Below are 20,824 nucleotides of genomic sequence, written 5' to 3'. Positions count from 1 at the left end.
GCAGGCCAGCCATGTTGTTAAAACCAGAAGGCATGAATTCTCCAGGGGGGTGAGCGATCCTTGTAAAACAAAACTTTATGAATAGTGCATCATAACCCCAGGGAAGAAGGAAATGTTGAGGATGATAGTGCTTATGTGTGTCGGGGCGGGGGGGGGGGAGTTATGAGCGAGGGTCACAGGTTAGATGTGTAACCTGACTTCATGGCCTGGATATGCAGAGCAAAAACACATGTCTGAAAATAGAAGGCTCATTTAAAGGTGTGGTATTGGACTGAACCCCTGCGCTTCGTCTATACAAATCCAACACGTCAGGACATAGCGATGGAGCTGCTCCTCCATTGGGAATCCCAAAGGGGGGTCTCTCACTAATGTTTTGCTACACTTTAAAACGTAAATGTAATTGACATACTAAACAAACAGTGTAGAGCTAAATGCGGCCTACATAAAAATGTGACATGCTAATATCACTTGTGTGTTTATGGCGCAATGGGAATATTTACTTTATAAAAAATCGGAGTTTCCTTACCTTCCTGTGTAATCTTCTGAGACTCGTGACATTTCAAGTCATGCCGTGTGTGTGTATGTGTGTGTGTGCGCGCGCGCGTGCGTGTGCGCGTGTGCGTGCGTGTGTGTGCGTGTGTGTGTGTGTGTGTGTGTGTGTGTACGCAAGGGTAATAATATGGTGCAAGCCTTGGTGAGCCACACGAGGCTTTACAGAAAGGAAAAAAAGGAAAGAAAAAAAAATACGCCAACCCCAATAGTCCAACCCCGCTGAAGATTTCCTGTTCCAAGAAAAGTTAACTGCACATACTCGTGTGAGAGTGTCTGTGTTTGAGAGAGGGGGGGAGAGAGAGACGTAGGCTATAGGGCAAGTTGAGCTTCTCCTGAGGCGCAACAGGCGGGCCGAAAGAAAGCGACTCTCGTTTGGGGTGTTAACGGCGACTTTAGCCGAAGCATAAGTCACTTCATGAGAAGGACGGCGGGGTTTGGTCCGCGTCTAAATGGCACCACTTCGGTTTTCCGCTTTTTGGTGTGGAACGATACTCTGTCTTAGCATACTTTCAGACAACTCTGGTAAGTAACTTGTTCATTGTTACCTTGATAAATGACCTCTTAAGTGACGACAGCTTCGGTTTTCGAAAGCGCACACATGTTTTTGTGCAACATCTGTAAAAGTCTCAAGCGTCGTGGCGTCGTTCCAGTAGAGTTGAAACTACCGCAACCGGTGAGCTGACGAACTCCTGCGCGAGACGGCGCTACGATGCCCTGGCTCTGTATCGTATAAGTAACCTGTTCTAAATTTTAAATAAACTCCTATTAAATTAGCTGTATCAAAGACGAACAAGCCTACGCAACAACAAAAAAAAGTGCGTTATGACAAACACTGCGGCCAACTGTAAACCGCTGATGAAACTAACGGATGACATGTCGACCACAGCCGCCTTCACATGGCTTAGTAACCGTTAATACGCCTGTTGTCATTATGAATCGGTTAAGGGATATCCTATAACGTGGTACAATTTATATCGTCTATTTTCTCACTCACTGTACCGCCGTTGTGAAAAGATCGTAAATGTGATGCTTTGAGTTTGTTTCCTGTTTCCTCAAGGTTGGCTAGATTATAGATTATCACCTGCTTCACACACACACACACACACACACACACACACACACACACACACACACACACACACACACACACACACACACACGCAGGCACACACACAGCGTGGCGGCATTGATTCCGCTAGAATAAAACCCTTTATCTTTGATGTGCAACCACAATTATAACATCGGTGTGTCGTCCCCTGAGGGGGTAGACAATGTTTTACCAGACTCACTGGCCCCCGATGGCACCACCACCGAGTCTCTTTGACTGCTCCTAATCCTCTCTCTCCCGCCTCTCTATGCAATTAAACGTAGCCCTGGGTGACAATTAGGTCCAGCATTCATCCCCTTCCATCGCCTGCCTCCGCGGGTTTAAATGACATGCTCTTTGAGAGCAGTTGCTCTAATGATATAATGACTCTCTGGCTCAACCAGCTTGCAACCTGGTGGCATAGATAAAGGGAGGGGGGGCAGAGAGGGAGCGGCAGCATAGAGGAGGGCATAGACTTGAGATCACTGTTGATTTACCTTAAAATGAAGGGAAAAAATAAAGAAATGAAAACGCACGCACACACATACAAACGCACACGCAAAGCCTAAAATCACACCCTCAATTAGTTTAGACTGGATTTCAGATTATAAATATAACAATGTTTTCATTTGGGGGACAAATTTAGCCGTTACCCGCCTGTCAGGCAACACAGCAAGGCCGATATCCTTGTGTGATATCCTGCATGCCCGGCTCCCCGGCCTTGCTCGACCCCATCGTAACACGGAGAGTCTTGAGATGTGGCCCATGAGATGTGGGAGTCTCTCTCGGTGCAATAGGTTGTAGTTCTTCTTTCTGCTGCTCCCAGTTCCTCTATAGCTTCTCCCCACACACTGGAGGGCAAACACATTCTACACTGGGCATTTTGTGGTCGTTGGGTCAGCACACTCCTACACACACAGGCATCAGTCTCAAACACATGGCCTGCGTAGGGTTCTCATATTTGCCAATCTCAGATTCCTTAGTTAAACACTCCAAAAGTTTCAACTTACAGATACAGCCAAATGCATTATGTCCTCATCACGTCTGTGTGGCGTAGAGCTGGAAGTCTTTTCTTAGCTATACCTCTTGGCCTCAAAAATACAACACTTCCCCATGTATAGAAAATCAATCTATCAATGATATTTTTCCCAATTATAACTGTTTGATTTGTAATTGATAATGTCAATATTTATACCAAACATCCACTTTCCCCACGTGGGTCTCCCTGGTGGCAGTGGTGACAGAGAAGATGTGTCCTGCAGCCTGTCATATGACTAATAACACAACAGTGTTACTGACGTCTTTCAAAGATCCACCATTGTCAGCGTGTTCAGATTGCTTCAGGACCGTTTGCAAGCCCAAACACCACAGCCATACACAAAAACAACCACAAACACAAACGACACTAATACACAACACACACGCCTTTGTCGTAAACATCTCATTTTTCTTTTGACAGTAAAGTCTGCTCTTGAGCTGTTAGTGAACAGACTAAAGTCCTCCAGTTTTGTCCGTTTTTTTAATTGATATTCCTCAGATTCATCTCTTTAGTCCGGGCATGGGACACCTTCCCGGGCCTGACAAACGACAGGCTGTAACCGCTGTCGTCTGAGACATATCGGTGTTCACTTTGTTTGTTGAACTTGGCTGTCTGGCTCTCTCTCCACGGTCTCCGTCCTTGATTAAATCAAACATACCACCAGCAGCAGCAGCAGCATTCATCGCAGATGTCAGTCAGTCTGTCTGTCTGTCTGTCTCAGTCACGGCTCTCGCCTGCCTGCCGGCAAAGTCAAGTCTGGACAGGACAGGAGCAGACGGCGGGGACAGCTCAGCACTCCTGATGTTCAGACTCGCACGGCCGGAAAATCCAACCCACTCAATAAAACCCCCCCGACCCCCACCCCCCAGTACCCAACAGGAAGCAGCAGACTGGATGTGTTCTGTTTATTATTCATTTTTTGTGAATATGTGCATCTGTGTCCAGTACTGGAGCACGATTGGCTAGCTCAAAGAGATGTGCGCCCTACTCTTTGGGCCTTTTCCGTGACTTAAGTTGAATACATTTATCGATGCATTTTTTTTAAACAGGTTGTTCCGTACAATTTCCCACATGCCTTCTGTTGCTTTGCACAGCAGAGGGCCTCTGCCTCGGGTCTCCGTCTGTTAGTCGCGCAGCTAAATGTCAAGAGTTCAGCCCTTTCATTATATCAGACTGCGCTAAGCCAGGGGGAAATGGGGTCTTGGAGTAGACCTTGAAGCACTGCTTTGCCTGGATGGCTAATGCATATGGATACGGAACAAATATCCGCTATAATACTGTTATACTTTACAGCTACAATACTCCCAAACGTGTTTATCGAGATTTGTGACCGCGAAAACAATCTATACGCTATTATTTTGCTATGCTTTGTTTATTAATAAATCTCTTTTTCTCTAACTCTCCCTCGCTCTCATGCATTTGAATGAAACAATGCATCGATTCATCAATAAGTTAATAAATATGACAATACACAAACAAAGCAACGGATTAATCACCACCTAGTAAGAGACCCAGGGGTTCCTAATAATAATTTGGCAGCATGCAGAAACATATTTAGCCGCCATCACAGCTAAATCATTGGTATTTGTGTTTACTACTGCTTCTCAATGACCCGTGTTGTCTCCCCCCCACCCAGAGGCGACCCCAGGCTTGCTGAAGCAGAGTCAGCTGTGTAAGTTCTGTGACCTTCGGCCGACCAACTGCACTGGCGTCGGCCGGTGTGAGGCGGGCTGCGAGATCACCTCTACCTGCGCGCACACCAGTGAAGTCTGTGTCACTATCTGGTAGGTACCCCCGCCGCCATTACTGCCGATGCCTCGCAGCGTCGCCGCTCTAAAGGCCACACGCTGTTGGTGGGATTTGATAAGGCCTTAGAAAAGGGATTTTAACGTGTGCTGGAGTTCCACCTGAAATCGATGAGCTGACTCAAGCTATGTAGCACACCACAACACCGCAGCGCGGGGGGGCGGGTTATTGCAGCAGAAGTTGGTGTACGAGTGCCCCTTTTCTTGTGCCACACACAAGTTTATTAATGAGAACTGAAACTGTCGCCGTCTCCGGACTTCTTGCCCGGGTCACCTCACAAAACTAGCCGCTGTCGTGGTTTAGAGAGTACGGCTGATCGAAGCCGTCTTAAGATGGCTTCTAATCAGGGCCAGAGATCTCCCCCCTACAGACAGAGCTCCATCGCCTGCACCTCTGCACACAGATCAGAACCTCAGGAGTGAGGAATGTTCATTTTGCCGCCTCCATTCGGTCATAATAGACCCAGCCGAATTATTCGAAATACACAATGGGGGTTTTTGCATTTATCTTTTTACCGATGACGTTGATCTTCGAAGAGACACATTGTTCTGCTGAAAACAAAGGCTTAGAGGTTTATGACGAGTGCTTCACCAGCCATATGCGCCGTATCCATCCATCATGAGGGGAATTAGCATCAAACAAGGGGGATGGAAGATCTTAAAGGGGAGTTAGCATTACATCAGCTTTACCATTAGCCCACCTCGTGAGCGTGTTATGAGCTGACGTTGGCGATAGCCTCCATGTATGCGGACATCGACCACTCATTGAAATGCCTTGCGTACGACAGCAGTGACCAGCATAATGCATATGAATAATACTGTGGCTTCCGGATTACTTTTCTTGCCGTGTGTTTCTGAGGTTATTTCAGAATCCCCCACCGCTTTTTTCTTTGTAAATGTGACTGCTTGCAATTTCCATATTGCTGAGGCAGTGGGTCGTTGAAACAGGGCCACTTTCCAATTTGCTTGCTGCCCCGTTTCTACTAGTGAAAACAAATAGGTACTGCTAATCTTTAGTGCAAACTAAAATGGCCGACTTGATCAAACACGTCATTAACAAGGTCTTGGATCTAAACCCAATTGCTTTTTTGCCGACACAGGAGGAAGCAGGATGACAACGTCACCATAGATACGATATGCCACAACCCGGCCTTGAGGCTGCATGGGCTGTTGCTGGACGACTACAACAACACCAAGTGTGAGATGAAGGAGCGGAAAGGCATGGGCTACAAGTTCTTCATCTGCTCCTGCACTTATGAAGAGTGCAATGAACACATCTACTTCTCCCCGTGTAAGTCCATGTGTTTTTTGTTTGGAAAATAATACAAAATGTCCCAGGTTTTCACAGGGGTAGAACAATAATTTCACGAGCTGAATCTTGATCTAGACACAACAGTTGGGACATCCATTACCACTTTTCCAGGCATGATGTATAGGTACAATACTCTGACCATACACTGCGTCCTAAACTCTTGATTAGCCTACTCCAGTCATTAGAAAAAATCTTTCTCCAGGAAAATGATCCCTAGCAGAAGACCAAGCGCAGGTCTGTAAGCGTGTTACTGAGGCTGTTAAGACGGCTACATCTGTACAGCACACAGCGGTCCACATCCTGTTGTTATGCAATCCACCAGCCTGTCATGTTAGATGTCACACACAAACACAAACACGTGTGCACGTACGCCAGGTTGTGTGCAAGTGCCGTGATCCGAAACAGACTTTTTTTCGTAGTTTGTGGCGTGCCAGTTTGAGCAGTTGTGCAACGTACGGACGCAGATGTGTTTTCACTGCGCAGGGCCGGCTAGCACAGCAATAACCGTGTGAAAGACTTCTAAGACCTGGCCTCTCTCGGTCACTTGTGCACGCTCTTGTTGCTCCTGTCGCTCTCCCTCCTCCTCTTCCTCTTCTTCCTCTTTCTCATTTGCTCTCAATCTCTTTTTCTCGTTCTCGCTCTCTCTCTCTCGTGATCTCTTTCTGTCTTGCTCTCTCTCCCACTTACTCTCTTTCTCGCACTCTATCTTTCTCTGTCTTTCTTTCTCGCTTTTTCCCCCTCGCTCTTTCTCTCTTCTACAAAATTAAAAAAGTAGACAATAGCGGCTCATTAAAACGTGCTCCGTTTGTTTGACTGCACACTACAGCCATGTCATAAAAAAGCAACAGCATACATTGCTGTTGTCCTTGAATGAATGACAAATACAGTTCATAGTATGGCAAGCGCTTCCATCCTCAGAGCATACTGTTTTACCAAGATGGGACTCAAACCCCTAACCTTGACAATAATGTTTACGACAACTTCTACTTCCAGTCGAGCTAGACGGCAGTGGCGAGACACTGAGTTACTCATGTGCTTTACTATTTGTTTGTGCGGTCAATATCATTTTACTGAAATGGCTGGTGTCAAGCCTCTGACTTGACATTTGGATTAACGGCGAGAAGGGTGAGACACGCCCCCTCAAGGCAAGCAAAGGCTCGATGCTAGACACATCTGTCCTCTGAGGCCGAGGCACAGGGCTGTGAAAGTGACGCAGCGTGAGTTCTCTGAGATGCGAGTAGGGGAGGGACGACGGGGAGGTATCACCATTCATCCTGCGAAAAAGGGAAAACAAACTGTCTGGGGGCCAAGCTGAGGATTTCAGACATGTGGTTTCCTGTCTGGAGGGAAAAATAAAAAAGCGCAGAGCGAGAATCTCTGTTGGCCGGCTGTGTGGGTTGTTGGTTGGGCTCTCGCCGTCTAGCACTTGTCTTCGTTTCTCCATTATGCTCTGCTTTATACCTTCTCTCTACCATGTTATGACATGTGTTACACTTTTATTGTGAACATTGTGGACTGGATTACATTTCAGAAGATCTGTTGGTCCCATCCCTGTAATATTGTGTGAAGAAAATAAATATGCAAAAACATACAACACTTTCAAACTCGCATATAACATGGCAGCTTCAAATCGAAGTACATGTGTTAAATGTGGAATACAATTTCCTAATTATTTATTATTTTATTCTGGTAATAAAATCCTCAAAACTGTAAACAATAACTGTGTGTGTGTGTGTGTGTGTGTGTGTGTGTGTGTGTGTGTGTGTGTGTGTGAGTGTGATAAACGTTGAAAAGACAACAATAAGGAATTTCTTATGATTCTCCCCGAGGGTATAGACAGTGTGTCAACGAGGCATTTACAAATCTTCCAAGAGCCCAGTCACTGCCGACAGCGTAACGTTTGTCTGGATACAACTTTTTATGGCTCATATTTATTTCACTGCTTTAGCTTACAGAAAAAGTGAATGAAAATAGCACGGTCTTTCCTACTTTCCCAGTTGTACTCGCAGGCAGGCATGGGCTATAAACAAGGCCCAATGTGTGGTGGAGTGATGGGAAGAATTCTGCAGCAGGCAGTGTGTGTGTGTGTGTGTGTGTGTGTGTGTAGGCTCCGCTCTAACTTTAGCTCTGTGATGATTACAGATATTAAAGGGAGAAAGGGTCAGGTGTGGTCTTTGGGTTTCTATCTAAAAGGATAGCTTTTTTTTTGTGATATGATGTTTTGGATGGAATTAACTATCCCAGGAAACAATTTAATAATATAAGAAATAAAAATAAAATCTAAATAAAATCCCAATTGTTTGGACAAAGAAATGTATTTTTGTTGTTGTGTATTAATATGAAACACATATATGACACATATATGAAATATTGAATGCGGTAATCCATAATTATAATGCATATCATCTATGACGATTCTCTCCAGGCTACAATAACAGCAAAGTCCTTCTGCTCCTCTAGTCTCAGACCTGCTGGAGCAGGTGGTGTCAGTGATCCTGGTGAGCCTTGTGCCCCTGCTGGTGCTGGCCGTCCTGGTGGTCACCTCTTTCTACATCTACCGGGTGTACCGCCAGCGGCACGCCCGGCCCCTGCGCAAGAGGGGCAAGCTGCACTACCACGACGAGCACGCCAACATGATGGACGACGAGGGCTCGGACAGCAGCTCCACGCACGCAAACAACCTCAACCACAACACGGAGCTGCTGCCCATCGAACTGGACGCCCAGGTGGGCAAGGGCCGCTTCGCCGAGGTCTACCGGGCCAAGCTGAAGCAGGGCTCCGTGGCGGCGGGGGGCGTCGGCGGAGGTACGGGCACGGAGCAGGCCTTCGAGACGGTGGCCGTCAAGATCTTCCAGGACGAGGAGTACGCCTCGTGGAAGAACGAGAAGGACATCTTCTCGGACGCCGACCTGCGGCACGAGAACGTGCTGCACTTCCTGACGGCGGAGGAGCGCAAGGTGCACAAGCAGTACTGGCTGATCACGGCGTACCACCCGCGCGGCAGCCTCCAGGAGCACCTCATCCACCACGTCATCAGCTGGCGGGACCTGTGGACGCTGGGCGGCTCGCTGGCCCGAGGCATCGCCCACCTGCACAGCGACCGCACGCCGTGCGGACGCTACAAGGTGCCCATCGTGCACCGGGACATCAAGAGTTCCAACGTGCTGGTCAAGGGAGACCTCACCTGCGTCCTGTGCGACTTTGGCCTCGGGCTGCGCCTGGACAACTCCCTTTCGGTGGACGAGCTGGCCAACAGCGGGCAGGTAAGAGCTGGCGATCCCACTGCATGCACAAAATGATCGTTTACCTGTGAGGCCTTTGATGGCTGGAACTGGAAGCGCCGGCCCTGTGCCAAGAGTGGATAATCGTCACTGTGGTGACAACTATGTACTTTGTGGCCTTGGTGCTGGCTGGGGTTACAGGGAAGTGCCGGTGTGAGGGGGTTATGATAAACCCTCATGGAGAGCTTTTCCATCAGCTTGCACCGGCGAAAAAATAAACGAAAGGTGGTTAATAGAGGTCCCCTCTCGTCCGCTCTCACTTTGTGCTCGGGAGCCCTTGTCCCTTGGCCCCAGCTCATCATTTGCTGGGAGAATATGTTTTGATTAGGTATTTTATTAGCTTTTCATCCGGCTATCTTTGTCAGGATAACAGATTTGATGAATCCACAAGGACGCGGTCATGCAGTGCGTAATTGACCAGGCCCATTAGGTCTTCTGTGAAAAGGCCTCAAGAGGACACCCCCTCTTGCATTGAAATGCCCCTAATGCACTGACTAGTAGAGAGCAAACACCTGGGACAAGGAGGTGGATTTATTCAGCTTATTCGTTTTCCAGCTTACGAGGGAAGATTCCGAACATTTTTGATTGCTCTGTTAGGCGCTGGCTCTGAGTGGCACCATGCCAAGTATGAATCCATTAAATGTGCTAGCATTTAAAAGAATAATCAAAAAATGGATCCTGGCATTGCAGTCTTCGGCATCCCACTAAGTGTGTGTGTGTGTGTGTGTGTGTGTGTGTGTGTGTGTGTGTGTGTGTGTGTCAGTTTTATCTTTGCGTATGTGTCAGTTTTATCTTTGTGTCTTTTTCTGTGTGTATGTGTGTGCGTGCCAGTTTTATCTTTGTGTGTGAGTGTGTGCCAGTTTTATCTTTGTGTATGTGTCAGTTTTATCTTTGTGTTTGTGTGTGTGTGTGTGTGTGTGTACGATAGTTTTGTCTTGGTGTGTGTGTGTGCGTGTGTGTGTGTTATGCTCTAGTGTTGTGTTTGTGTGTGCATATGCATCCACCTGTGTGCGTGTGGCTGTGGTCATGACTAATGCATCACATTAGGTATTAATGCCCACCTCTCCCCCCTCCTGTCGGCGGTGTCAGGTGGGCACCGCCAGGTACATGGCTCCCGAGGTGCTGGAGTCCAGGATCAACCTGGAGAACATCGAGTCCTTCAAGCAGACAGACGTCTACTCCATGGCCCTGGTGCTGTGGGAGATCACGTCCAGGTGCAGTGCTATCGGAGGTAAGGCCTTCTCCTCACCCAGAGATCAGAGCGTGTTGGGGTTGTGGAGGTGTGTGCGGACTGCGTGGGGGCTGAAGCCGAGATGCCTTCAGCAGCAGCAGCTTTTTATTTGGGATGATTAAGCAGGCCTGTACATGAGCCTACCTTTACGGTTCAGCAGACGATTACAGATAGTAGTGATGTCTTAAACATGTGTTTATACATGTCATAAATTAGCGGGTTTGCATCATGAGATTTGAGCAGAGACCAGGGGAACTTTAAAGTGTAAGTGAACTCCTGGTTCAGCTCGAATTCAAACACCATGAGATTTCCGAAAATATTTTTTGCAGTAAGTTCTAGGAAGCAGGATATCAATTTAGTTGGGTCGTTGGATTGGAGCATTACAATGAGTGATGTTGAATATGAAATGCCTTTAACCCTCTCTCGGACACAGACATTAAAATAAACCAATGCCAAGACAGAGCTCCACGCATCCACACACACCTCACTGCAGGTGTCCCTTGGTCGCGACGTCGAAGAAAAAACGGATTTGGGTTCACTGGCCCTTTAAGGAAATAATGGGGGTAATAACAACAAGCGATAAAGCGGAGTCATTAGCCACACCAAGGAAATCAATAGGTCGGATGGACGATCGCTGCACGCACACACGCACGCACGCACGCACGCACGCACACGCACACACACTGCAGAACAGGCCCAGTTGACCGGTGCTTCAACCCAGAGTTCACTCATAAGGAGGGAAAGCTTGTAGCCGCCCTGACTCATGTACCACTGGACTCCTACTCCCATTAATCACTGTGGGAACAGGACCCTCCCACCCCCCTCCCTTGCGGTTTCACACAATCAATCTTGTGGAGGTCACGAGACCGCCGTCTCTTACACCCGGCGAATGTACCCCGAGTTCCTGTTTTGTCACTCGGCAGCAAAAAAACATGGCCAGGATATGTGGGAATAATAGAAACGGGCCCGTTATCGAACACGACGCAGGGCAAGGGGCGAGTATTTGTGTCAACACGGGTGTTATTTGTTTCTCACTTCCCCCCGACGCCCCCCCGTGTCTCTGAGGTCCATTCAGTCACTTTGACTGGCGCTGTGTCCATTGTGTCAGAAAAGCCTGCTGGGGAACGGGCCTTTTTTGCAGGGAAACCCACCGTTCTGCTTTGGGCATTTCCCGGTTTGTTACACCTCCCCCTCCCCCCTTCTCCCGCCTAACACCACCAACCTCCGGGTTGGTCCTTAGCACCACCCCCGTGGTCGCCCAGAGGAAAAGCATGGTACCGCGACCCACAAGGCCAGGACAATGTGTCTCCCCTCCGACAATGTGTCTCCCCTCCACCTCCGAAGAGTAAACAGTCCATTGCCTGTTTTCGGTAAAGAGCAGCATCCCTGGAATAGAATCAGAGAGCTTCAGAGCTGAGTTTAGTAATGTCGCAAAGTTTGTCACAGCTAGAGAAAGGCTGGCATTCGTGGACATTGGGAGGTGATGGAAGGTGACTGTGGAGAGAGTGACTTTGCTTACCCAGAGGGTTATTAGTTCATAGGTGCTAGTGTATCTCCCCTCTCTCTTTCCCTTCTTTTCAAACATTTCGCTTAGCTTAGTCTAAACTTTTGTGAGTCAGAGTGTCTAGTGTTAAGGAAATACTTTGCTCCAGACACCAGCCCCCCGCATCCAGATCAACTGATAAAGGCCTACTAGACAGATTGTAAACACAGCCTTCAGGGATCAATTTTAATGCTGTAAGGCGCTCTCCTTGTCGTCTGTCCCCCTTCCCTTTCTCTTGTTTCTACCTCTAACGGTCTCTCTTGCTGTCACTACGCCTCCCTCGGCCATCCGTCCTATACTCCTACGACGATGAAGACGATGCAACGGTTAATGACTGTCCCTCGGCAAACGCTGTGGTGGTGAGCTAACGGTTGTCGTGGCGACGGCGCTGTGGGCAGACAGGCCCACGGCGGGATTTATTACAGAGAGGAAGTTCGTAAGGCATCCATCCCATCCCTGGATCAGAACCTAGACAGATACTAGACCGTAGCGAAAGCAACTCGGACTAATCCATCTGTTGTTGTTGCTCCACATTTTCCGTGTTATGTGTATCGCTCTCTCTTTGTCTCTGTCACTCTCTCTGTCTCTGACTCTCTCTCGGTCGCTCTCTCTCTCTCTGTTTCTCTCTGTCTGTCTCTCTCTCTCTATCTCTCTCTCTCTCTCTCCCTCTCTCTCTGTTGTTCTCTTTCTCTGTCTCTGTCTCTCAGACGCTCTCTCTCTTTGTCTCTGTGTGTGTGTGTGTGTGTGTGTGTGTGTGTGTGTGTGTGTATGTGTGTGTGTGTGTCTCGGTCGGTCTCTATCTTTTGTTTTTACACGATTTGCACAGCCTTACCATTTGGCGTCTCCTTGAGGCCGAGGGGAAGGGGACTGAAATCTGTGGCAGATTAAGGCCAGACGAAAAAAAAAGGGAAAGAACGAAAATCCCCAGGGAGACATCGACACGTTAAAAGGTTAGCAAACAACAGGCCCTCGCACACCCTGAGAAAGCCGGGAGGAACCCGACACGCGCTTGAACTACGGCCACGCACCGGCGACAAGCCAAAGTATTCCGCCAGTTGTCCCCTGCAGATTGGACTGAGGTGGTATTGATTGTTGGATCCAGAGGGCCGTGACTGAGAAAGTGTTTGCAGAGTGTATTTAGCCAGTTACAGGCCTTCTGCTCCACTCGGCTCTCTCTGCCAGGGCTCTCTCTCCTCCCACACCTCGCGCGGAGGAAACCGGTCGTTATTCTGGGTGGGAGGATTTCTCTCGTGACACCCTGAGCGCTGAGCTCACCTGGGGGCCCCGCGGATGTGCTGCACACACGTGCACATGTGTACAAACGCACACACAAACACAAAATATAGACAAACTTGAGTACACAGACACACACACAGATACAGACTCACACACACACACACACGCACTCAGAGGCTGACACATGTCAGTGCACCATTATAATGACTAGGGGTGCAGCCTTGCCATTCTGTGTCTCTCTTGTCTCTGGTGCCAATTGCCTGCGTACGCTACAACGACAGACAGGTGTGTGTGTGTGTGTGTGTGTGTGTGTGTGTGTGTGTGTGTGTGTGTGTGTGTGTGTGTGTGTGTGTGTGTGTGTGTGTGTGTGTGTGTGTGTGTGTGAGGGACTGATCTGAGGACCACCATGCGAGAAGAACACAGCCGTCAGTCGACAGTCCTACAGCCACTCAACCGAGAGACATCGTAATGCTTTCTTTAACTTTCAACACTAGAGAGAGAGAGAGAGAGAGAGAGAGAGAGAGAGGGGCTGGATGGTGGAAAGAGAGAGAGGGAGAGGGAGGTTGGAGGACAAGCAAATTGTATTTCATTTCATTTAATTGAGAGAGGGGTTAACTAAAAGAGTGAAAGAGAGCGAGAGCATGGATGAGAGAGGTTGGATGAAAGAGGCAGATAGAGAGAGAGGTTCGGTGACAGAGAGGTTAAATGACAGACAGAGAGAGAGGTTGAGACAGAAGAAAAACAAATACTAAAACTCATGGAAAAAATGGAGGTCAACAACTTTTTCCAAGAAGGCTTCTGCCCCTTGAGTCGCCTAAAAATGTCCCTCCTGTATAATTTGCTGCTCTTGATTTAGGAGTTGGGAACCGTCAGTGGGAGGGCGTTGGTCAGGAGGATGGGGCGGGGTGGGATGGTGTTGGGTTAACTGGTGGTGGAGTGGTGCTGCTGAATGCTATGCTGCTGTAGTGGAGAAACGCACTTGACCCATTGAGGGTTTCGGTGAGGTTAGAAAGCAAGGCTGCGAGGGGCAACTGTGCCTGTATGTTTGTGTGTATGGGTGTGTGTTTCTACGTGTGTGAATGTTTAGGTGTCACTGTCAGCATTTGTGTGTGTGTGTGTGTGTGTGTATGTGTGCGTGTTTGTGTAGGCTTGTTATTGTATGGGGGTGTGTTTCTACATGCATGTGTGTATGCGTGTGTGTGTGTGTGTGTGTGTGTGTGTGTGTGGAACAAGAGGTACTTTAGAGTTGCCTATTGTGCTTGAAACTGTCCTTAGACAGGAAGCAAGGCAACTGTCACATGCTTCAGTGTGACCTAGCATTGACATCTTAATATGCTACTTTCAGAATTCATTGAAGGTAACTTCTCTTTCTCCGGTTATTCCGCTGAAAACGAATAACAAGCGTGACTTTATTCCAAATGACGGTGGCAGTGTTGAGCTGTAGAGAAGACCTGCTCTCAGAATCTGACCCATCCTAACCTCAAAAAAAACCTAAAATACACTCAAAATGGCATTGAGATTGTATTATACGACCTTATGGCAGAATACCGTCTCAGGAGACTAACCATGCTTTAGAAATGCTGTTACGTCCCCGGACACAAAATAGTAAACCAGTCCAGCTATTTGAGGCATTGATGTAGAACTCACGTAGGGCGCAAAATACTGCCACTGCTGTAGAGCTATGGTTATTATAAACCGAGCGAACGACTATAGATTAACTGAGAAATGAACTTGCATGGCTGAATAAAGTAACTTACAACCTCATATTTAATTGTTTGTGAAGAATTAACATGAACACTTCATAAAACATAATTGTTGTATTATCTATGGGATTGTTGCTGGTCATGCTATAACTCTTTTAGCTTCCTCGCTAAGAGAGTTACAAGATCAAACACCCGTTCCTCCTAGTTCCCCAATTTCTGATTAGGTGGACATGACTCAGTCACATATCCATACCTACAACAGAAAATGCTTTATTTAACAACGCATCAAGATGACAGGGTTGGGATAGTTGATGGAGCCTACTATTCGTATTTGCCTCCACTTGTAGCTTTGTTTCGCCTCCAGCTAATGCTGTTGCATTTACATTTAGGGCATTTAGCAGACGCTTTTATCCAAAGCTACTTACAATAAGTACATTTGTCAGAAGAAAGAGACACAACAATATATCGCTGTCAGTACATTAAGCATCTTCATAGACATTGTAAGTGCCAAGCGCTTTCAATTGCTAGGTAAACCCATTCCCCGTATACAACAAGATAGCTAGGATAAGATTCTAAACGATGCCAAGTACTATTTTTAAGTACCAGGAAGTAAAACGTTGTGACGTTATTATGACGTAGACTGATGAAGGCTCTACAGTGGAGATTAATAGTTACACACATATACTATCACATTCTAAAGTACCAGCGCATCCAGTGGTGTCGGATCATCCGACAAAGGAATTCCTAAGCAACTACAAATCAATAACGATATGTTTCCATGTGCTGTTTAATTACCAAGCTGTTTACATGTGGAGTGTTCCACTAGAATGCCTGCTCTGTTGAAAACATCCTGCTACCAAACCATGCCAAATAGTGGTCTGACTTTCAGTCGTACGATAACTCTTCTGTGATGGGCAAAGCAGTCCTTGTCTGTCTCTCTCTTCCGTTTTTCTTCCTCCCGTTACTGGCACTGGCAGTTTGTCCAGCCTCTATATCTGGCATGCTGTTTAAACCACACTTTAAACACCAACATCAAAGTCAGAGTAGTAGTAGCCTATTTATTTTCCCTACGTTCGTTTAGTTACATTGGAAACCCCTACAGTGAACACAGAGTTGCGTTATGAAGGAGCATGCATGAGTTAGGCATCTGAGCTGAAGAGGTAGACTGGGGTAGAACAGCGGGTATTCAAACCAAAACCTTTCGCCTGGGGCTCAAACACCCGGGCTGTCTATTTGACTCTCTCACACACGCGCACACACGCACACACACACACACACACACACACACACACACACACACACACACATATGCACTCATGCACATGCACACATATACACATGTACACACACTGATCGACGTGGCGCTCTGATCGAACACACACACACACACACACACACACACACACACACACACACACACACAGCTTTCAAGACACGAGTGGAAGAGCATCAGGTTATGCACCCCGCGGCCTCCCACCCATCAGACCTACAGTCTGAAGACCACATTTCAAAATAAAGCAAGGTGCCGGCCGCGGCATGGCCGATTTAGACGAGACATAACAGTGTATCTTATGGCTTGGTGGGAGCGGACAGCACTGCCAGAAACACTGGCCATCATCCGCAGAAAACTCCCAACAAGAGAGACCTGTCTGTTCTGAGAGGGGCGTCAGGAGTGGTTATGGTGTTCAGACGGCGTGGCTGCCGCAGCGTAGCGGAAGCGCATGTCTTTATGGCTATGGGGGGAGCAGAAGGGGAGAGACAGTGCGGCAAAACATTCTTTACCCCTGGCTGTCAGCTCCGCTAAGGGTTGTAGCTTCACTTCCCCATCGTTGTCTCATCCGGGGAATGTCGCCTCGCTGTGAAATTGTCGACGAGGAGCGTCTTGACTTCTGCACACCACTGCAACAATTACACATGCACTGTCAGTATCCTCAGAGGCCCCGTGATTATTGTTGCAGTTTAAGGTTTTTTGCCTGCGAAGGGGGGAAGAGGGAAAACATCTCGTCTTTCTGATTGCAGGGCTGTGCTCGTCATTCCACCTGGGGTTTGGCTGTGTTGTTTACAACACACGGAGGCCCGGATTGGTGGGACGCGGGGTGATATTTTTGGGACCCCGTTGTTTGGCTGTAGTGTGTAAACAAAGTTTGCGCAATAGTTTACACAACACGTTGGCAGTCGCATACACAGAGTTGAAAGGGCCTTAGAGCGACATGGATGGTTGTGTACATGCAACGTCTGTGTGGCGGTCGCGTTGTTGGATCGGAGTATCTCTACAGACGCAGACCCCCCCCCTTTCTGCATCTAGAGACAAACAGGAAGTGCCCGCTCACAGAGTGTGTACTGCAGACCTACGCTCTGGCAGCACCGGACCTTCCTGTTGTCTTTTGCAGTTTCCGTATTGCTGAGATTGGGCGGTCACGTCTGTAATCTGACCCTACCAGTGGAATCACATGGTATTTACACATCAAGGGGAGCTGTGTGTGTTTGCTTTTTTACTTGTAAGGGAGTCGCAGGAAGAGTAGGAAGACAGCAGCAGAGGTTTATGTCTTTTAAAGAACGTTTTTCTTTTTTTGTATTGTATTGTGGTCTTCATAATGAGCAGATTTTTGCGCTTTTACGGTCATAAGACCATCCTCTCTCTGGGTTACCTTTTTAGATGTACGATTGTTTTCACACTGTGGTGTGTGTGTTTGAGTTACAGTACCTCATCTGTTTTGCCGATCCTGGCTTTCATTTGTCGGCCGTTAAAACACATCCTGGTTCATCTTATAATAGTGAGTGCTTTGACTGGAAAGGAAATAAGTCGTTTGTACCAATGCAACGTTCTGCAAGCTACTTGTCTCTGTCAGCTCCTCTCTTATCTCCTCCTGCTTTGAAATCCCTCTTATCCCAAAATGTCCGACCATTCATCAAAGGACAGTGATTTTTTTTTCTTTGCCTTGTGTACTACCCCGAGGAAAGATAAAAAGAGAAAAAAGTCTTGACCTAAATTCACACGCGGTGGCCTTCCATGTTGTGTAGGATTTGAATATTCTGCTGTCCGGATGAAGTAGCTAAACTGCTACGCTAGCCTGGAAAAGCACTTGAGAAGCTGCTGCTGCAGAACTGCTGACAAAGACCACGGTGCTAGGCTGGTGAAAAAAGGCTTGGGCCAGTCGATGAGGAAGGTGAACAGGGATGCTCCTTTCAGCCACTCTCATCTCCAGCCCCTTTGTCAGCAACGAGCGGTTTTCCTTGCGGATCACAGTGGACTCTGATGCAATATAATGCAACGCACAACGATCCACAAGGAAGAGGACTGTTAGACTGTTAGATGGCTGTGTTAATACGAATGCATTGTCTTTTCTGTGCTCCCCCCCCCCCCCCCAAAACAGACCAGTCGGAACCTCAAGCACACGATGTCCTCAAAAGTCATGGCGTCCCATCTGTGTGTGTTTGAACGGCTGTCTATCTGTGTGTTGTGTTGCAGAGGTGAAGGAGTATGAGCCCCCTTTTGGCAAGGTGAGAGAGCACCCGTGTGTGGAGAGCATGAAGGACAGTGTGCTCAGAGACAGAGGCCGGCCTGAGATCCCCAACACCTGGATCAACCACCCGGTAAACACACACACGCACACACAACAGATGACACACCAGACACACCAGACCCCCACACACACACACACACACACGCAGATGACCGACACACATGTACACACACATACACTCGCTTGAATCCCTCGCCTCCATTACTGGTTGCATTGTTCTGAGACGTGCGCTCCACTGCTCCCCCTGCAGGGCATCCAGACGGTGTGCGCCAGTATCGACGAGTGCTGGGACCACGACCCGGAGGCGCGGCTGACGGCCCACTGCGTGGCCGAGCGCTTCAACGAGATGGAGCACCTGGACAAGCTGTCCAACCACTCAGACGAGATCCAGTACAGCGAGCCCTGAGCCACGCATCTGTCTGAGTGCGTGAGCGAGTGCGTAGTGGATTGAGAAGCACTCTAGACTGCAACATCGCGCCCTGTTGGTGAGGCCGGAGACCTACAACCAGAGGGGGAAGAAACTGAAAAACATTCCAGTGGATGTTTGTTTACTCTGGGCGTCTCCCTGAAATGCGTGCGGTGGACTGAGCGGCGAATGGAAAGAAGCTGTCGGTTTAAGTCCAGCCGAGGCACAAGTTACTTCAAAGTGCAGTTGCTCCGAGGCCAGGGGAAATACAGTATAAAGCTATAAGAAATACCTCTTGCACTTTATTATTATCTATGCAAACCAAATGTTGTATATTCAGAAAGCGATTATTGCTTAGGGCAACCATAGGAAACAGAGGGACTAAGTTTGTGTATTATTAAGTATGATAAATATATAACTATGCTTTTCATAATAGAGCTTACGGATGGAACGGGAGCAAATAGGACATGTTTATAGCTAGTTTTTCTATCTCAAGCAAGGATTAAGTCGGTGACAGGGTCACACACTAATCTTCCTTGCTTTTCTGTGTATTGGACTGTGTGTGTGTGTGTGTGTGTGTGTGTGTGTGTGTGTGTGTGTGGGGGGGGGGGGGGTTGTGGGTTTCATTGGTTTTTTTCATTGCCACTGAAAGGGCGGAAAGGTGAACGGCCGACAGGGCAACCAAAGCATCGTAGTGCGGAAACATTCACTCACGTCTCCACACACATTAACCGCGAATGACCCTGAGCTTTGTAATAAAACCTCATCCAAAGCAATAAACCAAGTGGAAAACTGATATCATATCCCTGTTGAACTGTACAAAAATAATACAAGATAATTTATGACACAAGCTGGCTCTGGGCAGTCAAAGGAAGCCTGTTTAATGGTCTGGAGAGGATAACAGCAACAGAATGAGGACAAAAGGACTGGATGCACATTAAGTAACCACATCATTTCTGCCACAGCCTGGACTTCTTAATAGACCTTATTTTTGCACAAAAAGAGAAAATCCTTTTTGATCTTTTTCTCATTACAAGACTTCAATGAAGCCTGTTTGCTTGCCATGTTTGCCACCCTTTATTAAAAGACTTCCAGTATTCTGTCCACAGTGGCGTTTTCCTCAATTCATTTCAACGCCGTCTCTTTAAATTATGTTTTTCTCAGTTTGACAATGGCACACAACTCTGTAGCATGGACTTCACTCCCACAGAAAAGGTATCTCGTATATTGGATTTTGATAATTATTTTCAGACGACAGCACTGCTTACGAGTACACAGGCCATACTCCTGAGTGTCACTCACGTGTTTGACATGTTGCCAGGCAGGTTTCCATGGGTCAATCTTCTTGAATTTGATTGGCTGTCAGAGGCGTTTACATTAATCTCAGTGAGTCACCGTCAGTGTGGCTCATTCTGAGGACCCTCACTGAGTCTGTGACTGGTGTGGCTTTTCCGCTTGGCACACATTTGATAAGCATCAGGAAAAATATGTGTATATATTTGCCTGTTGAGAAAGACATTGAGAAAACAAACGTGTTTTTGTAAGTGTGTGTGCGTGTGCGTGCCTGTGTGTGCTTGAGCAATATGCCTAAGCCATACCTTACGCATAATGGCATGAATCTGAATTCACCGCTAATAAGACGGGGTCAAAACTTGTGATTGGCTAGCTGCCAACAGCTAGGAGTCTGTCTGTTTCTGTATCTTTCCGTCTGTGGCTTGCCTGGAGACTTCTTTAAAAAGCTGTTGTTTGTAATTCAGCCAATAGGTTGAGACCAATAGGTCCCGTGATCCCCTTAAAGAGGAGTGGATCATTATCTCTTTAAAGAGCAACAACAGTCACACACAGATTTTCTGGTGGCTTGGACCACCATTCACTGGGGACACTCAGTGGAGCGAGTAGTGGACTGCAACCCTGGCTTGTGTGTGTGTGTGTGTGTGTGTGTGTGTGTGTGTGTGTGTGTGTGTGTGTGTGTGTGTGTGTGTGTGCGCGTGTGTGTAGGACATGTCGATCTAAGAGCATGTTTAAACTTACACTCATTTAAGGTGTAAATCCCTGTACTACATTTTCTAAATATATTTTTTATAAGCTTTTTTTTTTAATTTTCG

General features: G+C 47.5%; 1 protein-coding gene across 1 annotated transcript; it reads left to right on the top strand.

Annotated features, from left to right (window-relative positions):
* Positions 1–786: 786 nt before the first annotated feature.
* On the top strand, positions 787–19,309 carry LOC307084670 (TGF-beta receptor type-2-like). The gene is made up of 7 exons (XM_079749140.1): positions 787–1,074; positions 4,315–4,462; positions 5,584–5,774; positions 8,256–9,058; positions 10,166–10,307; positions 18,259–18,383; positions 18,564–19,309. The coding sequence occupies exons 1-7, from the start codon at positions 1,002–1,004 to the stop codon at positions 18,717–18,719; spliced, it is 1,638 nt and encodes a 545-aa protein (XP_079605266.1). The 5' UTR covers positions 787–1,001; the 3' UTR covers positions 18,720–19,309.
* The last annotated feature ends 1,515 nt before the right edge of the window (positions 19,310–20,824 follow it).

Source organism: Pollachius pollachius (genome assembly GCF_949987615.1).
Source record: "Pollachius pollachius genome assembly, chromosome: 13".
In the NCBI taxonomy this organism is placed as follows: domain Eukaryota; kingdom Metazoa; phylum Chordata; class Actinopteri; order Gadiformes; family Gadidae; genus Pollachius; species Pollachius pollachius.
Note: the sequence above shows the minus strand (reverse complement) of the source record. Positions and strands in the feature narration are given on the sequence as shown.

What these genes read in the sequence shown, in the direction of transcription:
- LOC307084670 (XM_079749140.1), top strand. Translation starts at nt 1,002, where the DNA reads ATGGCACCACTTCGGTTTTCCGCTTTTTGGTGTGGAACGATACTCTGT. An exon ending in ACACATCTACTTCTCCCCGT is followed by an intron (nt 5,775 to 8,255) that starts GTAAGTCCATGT and finishes CTGCTCCTCTAG; the next exon opens with TCTCAGACCTGCTGGAGCAG. An exon ending in AGCTGGCCAACAGCGGGCAG is followed by an intron (nt 9,059 to 10,165) that starts GTAAGAGCTGGC and finishes CGGCGGTGTCAG; the next exon opens with GTGGGCACCGCCAGGTACAT.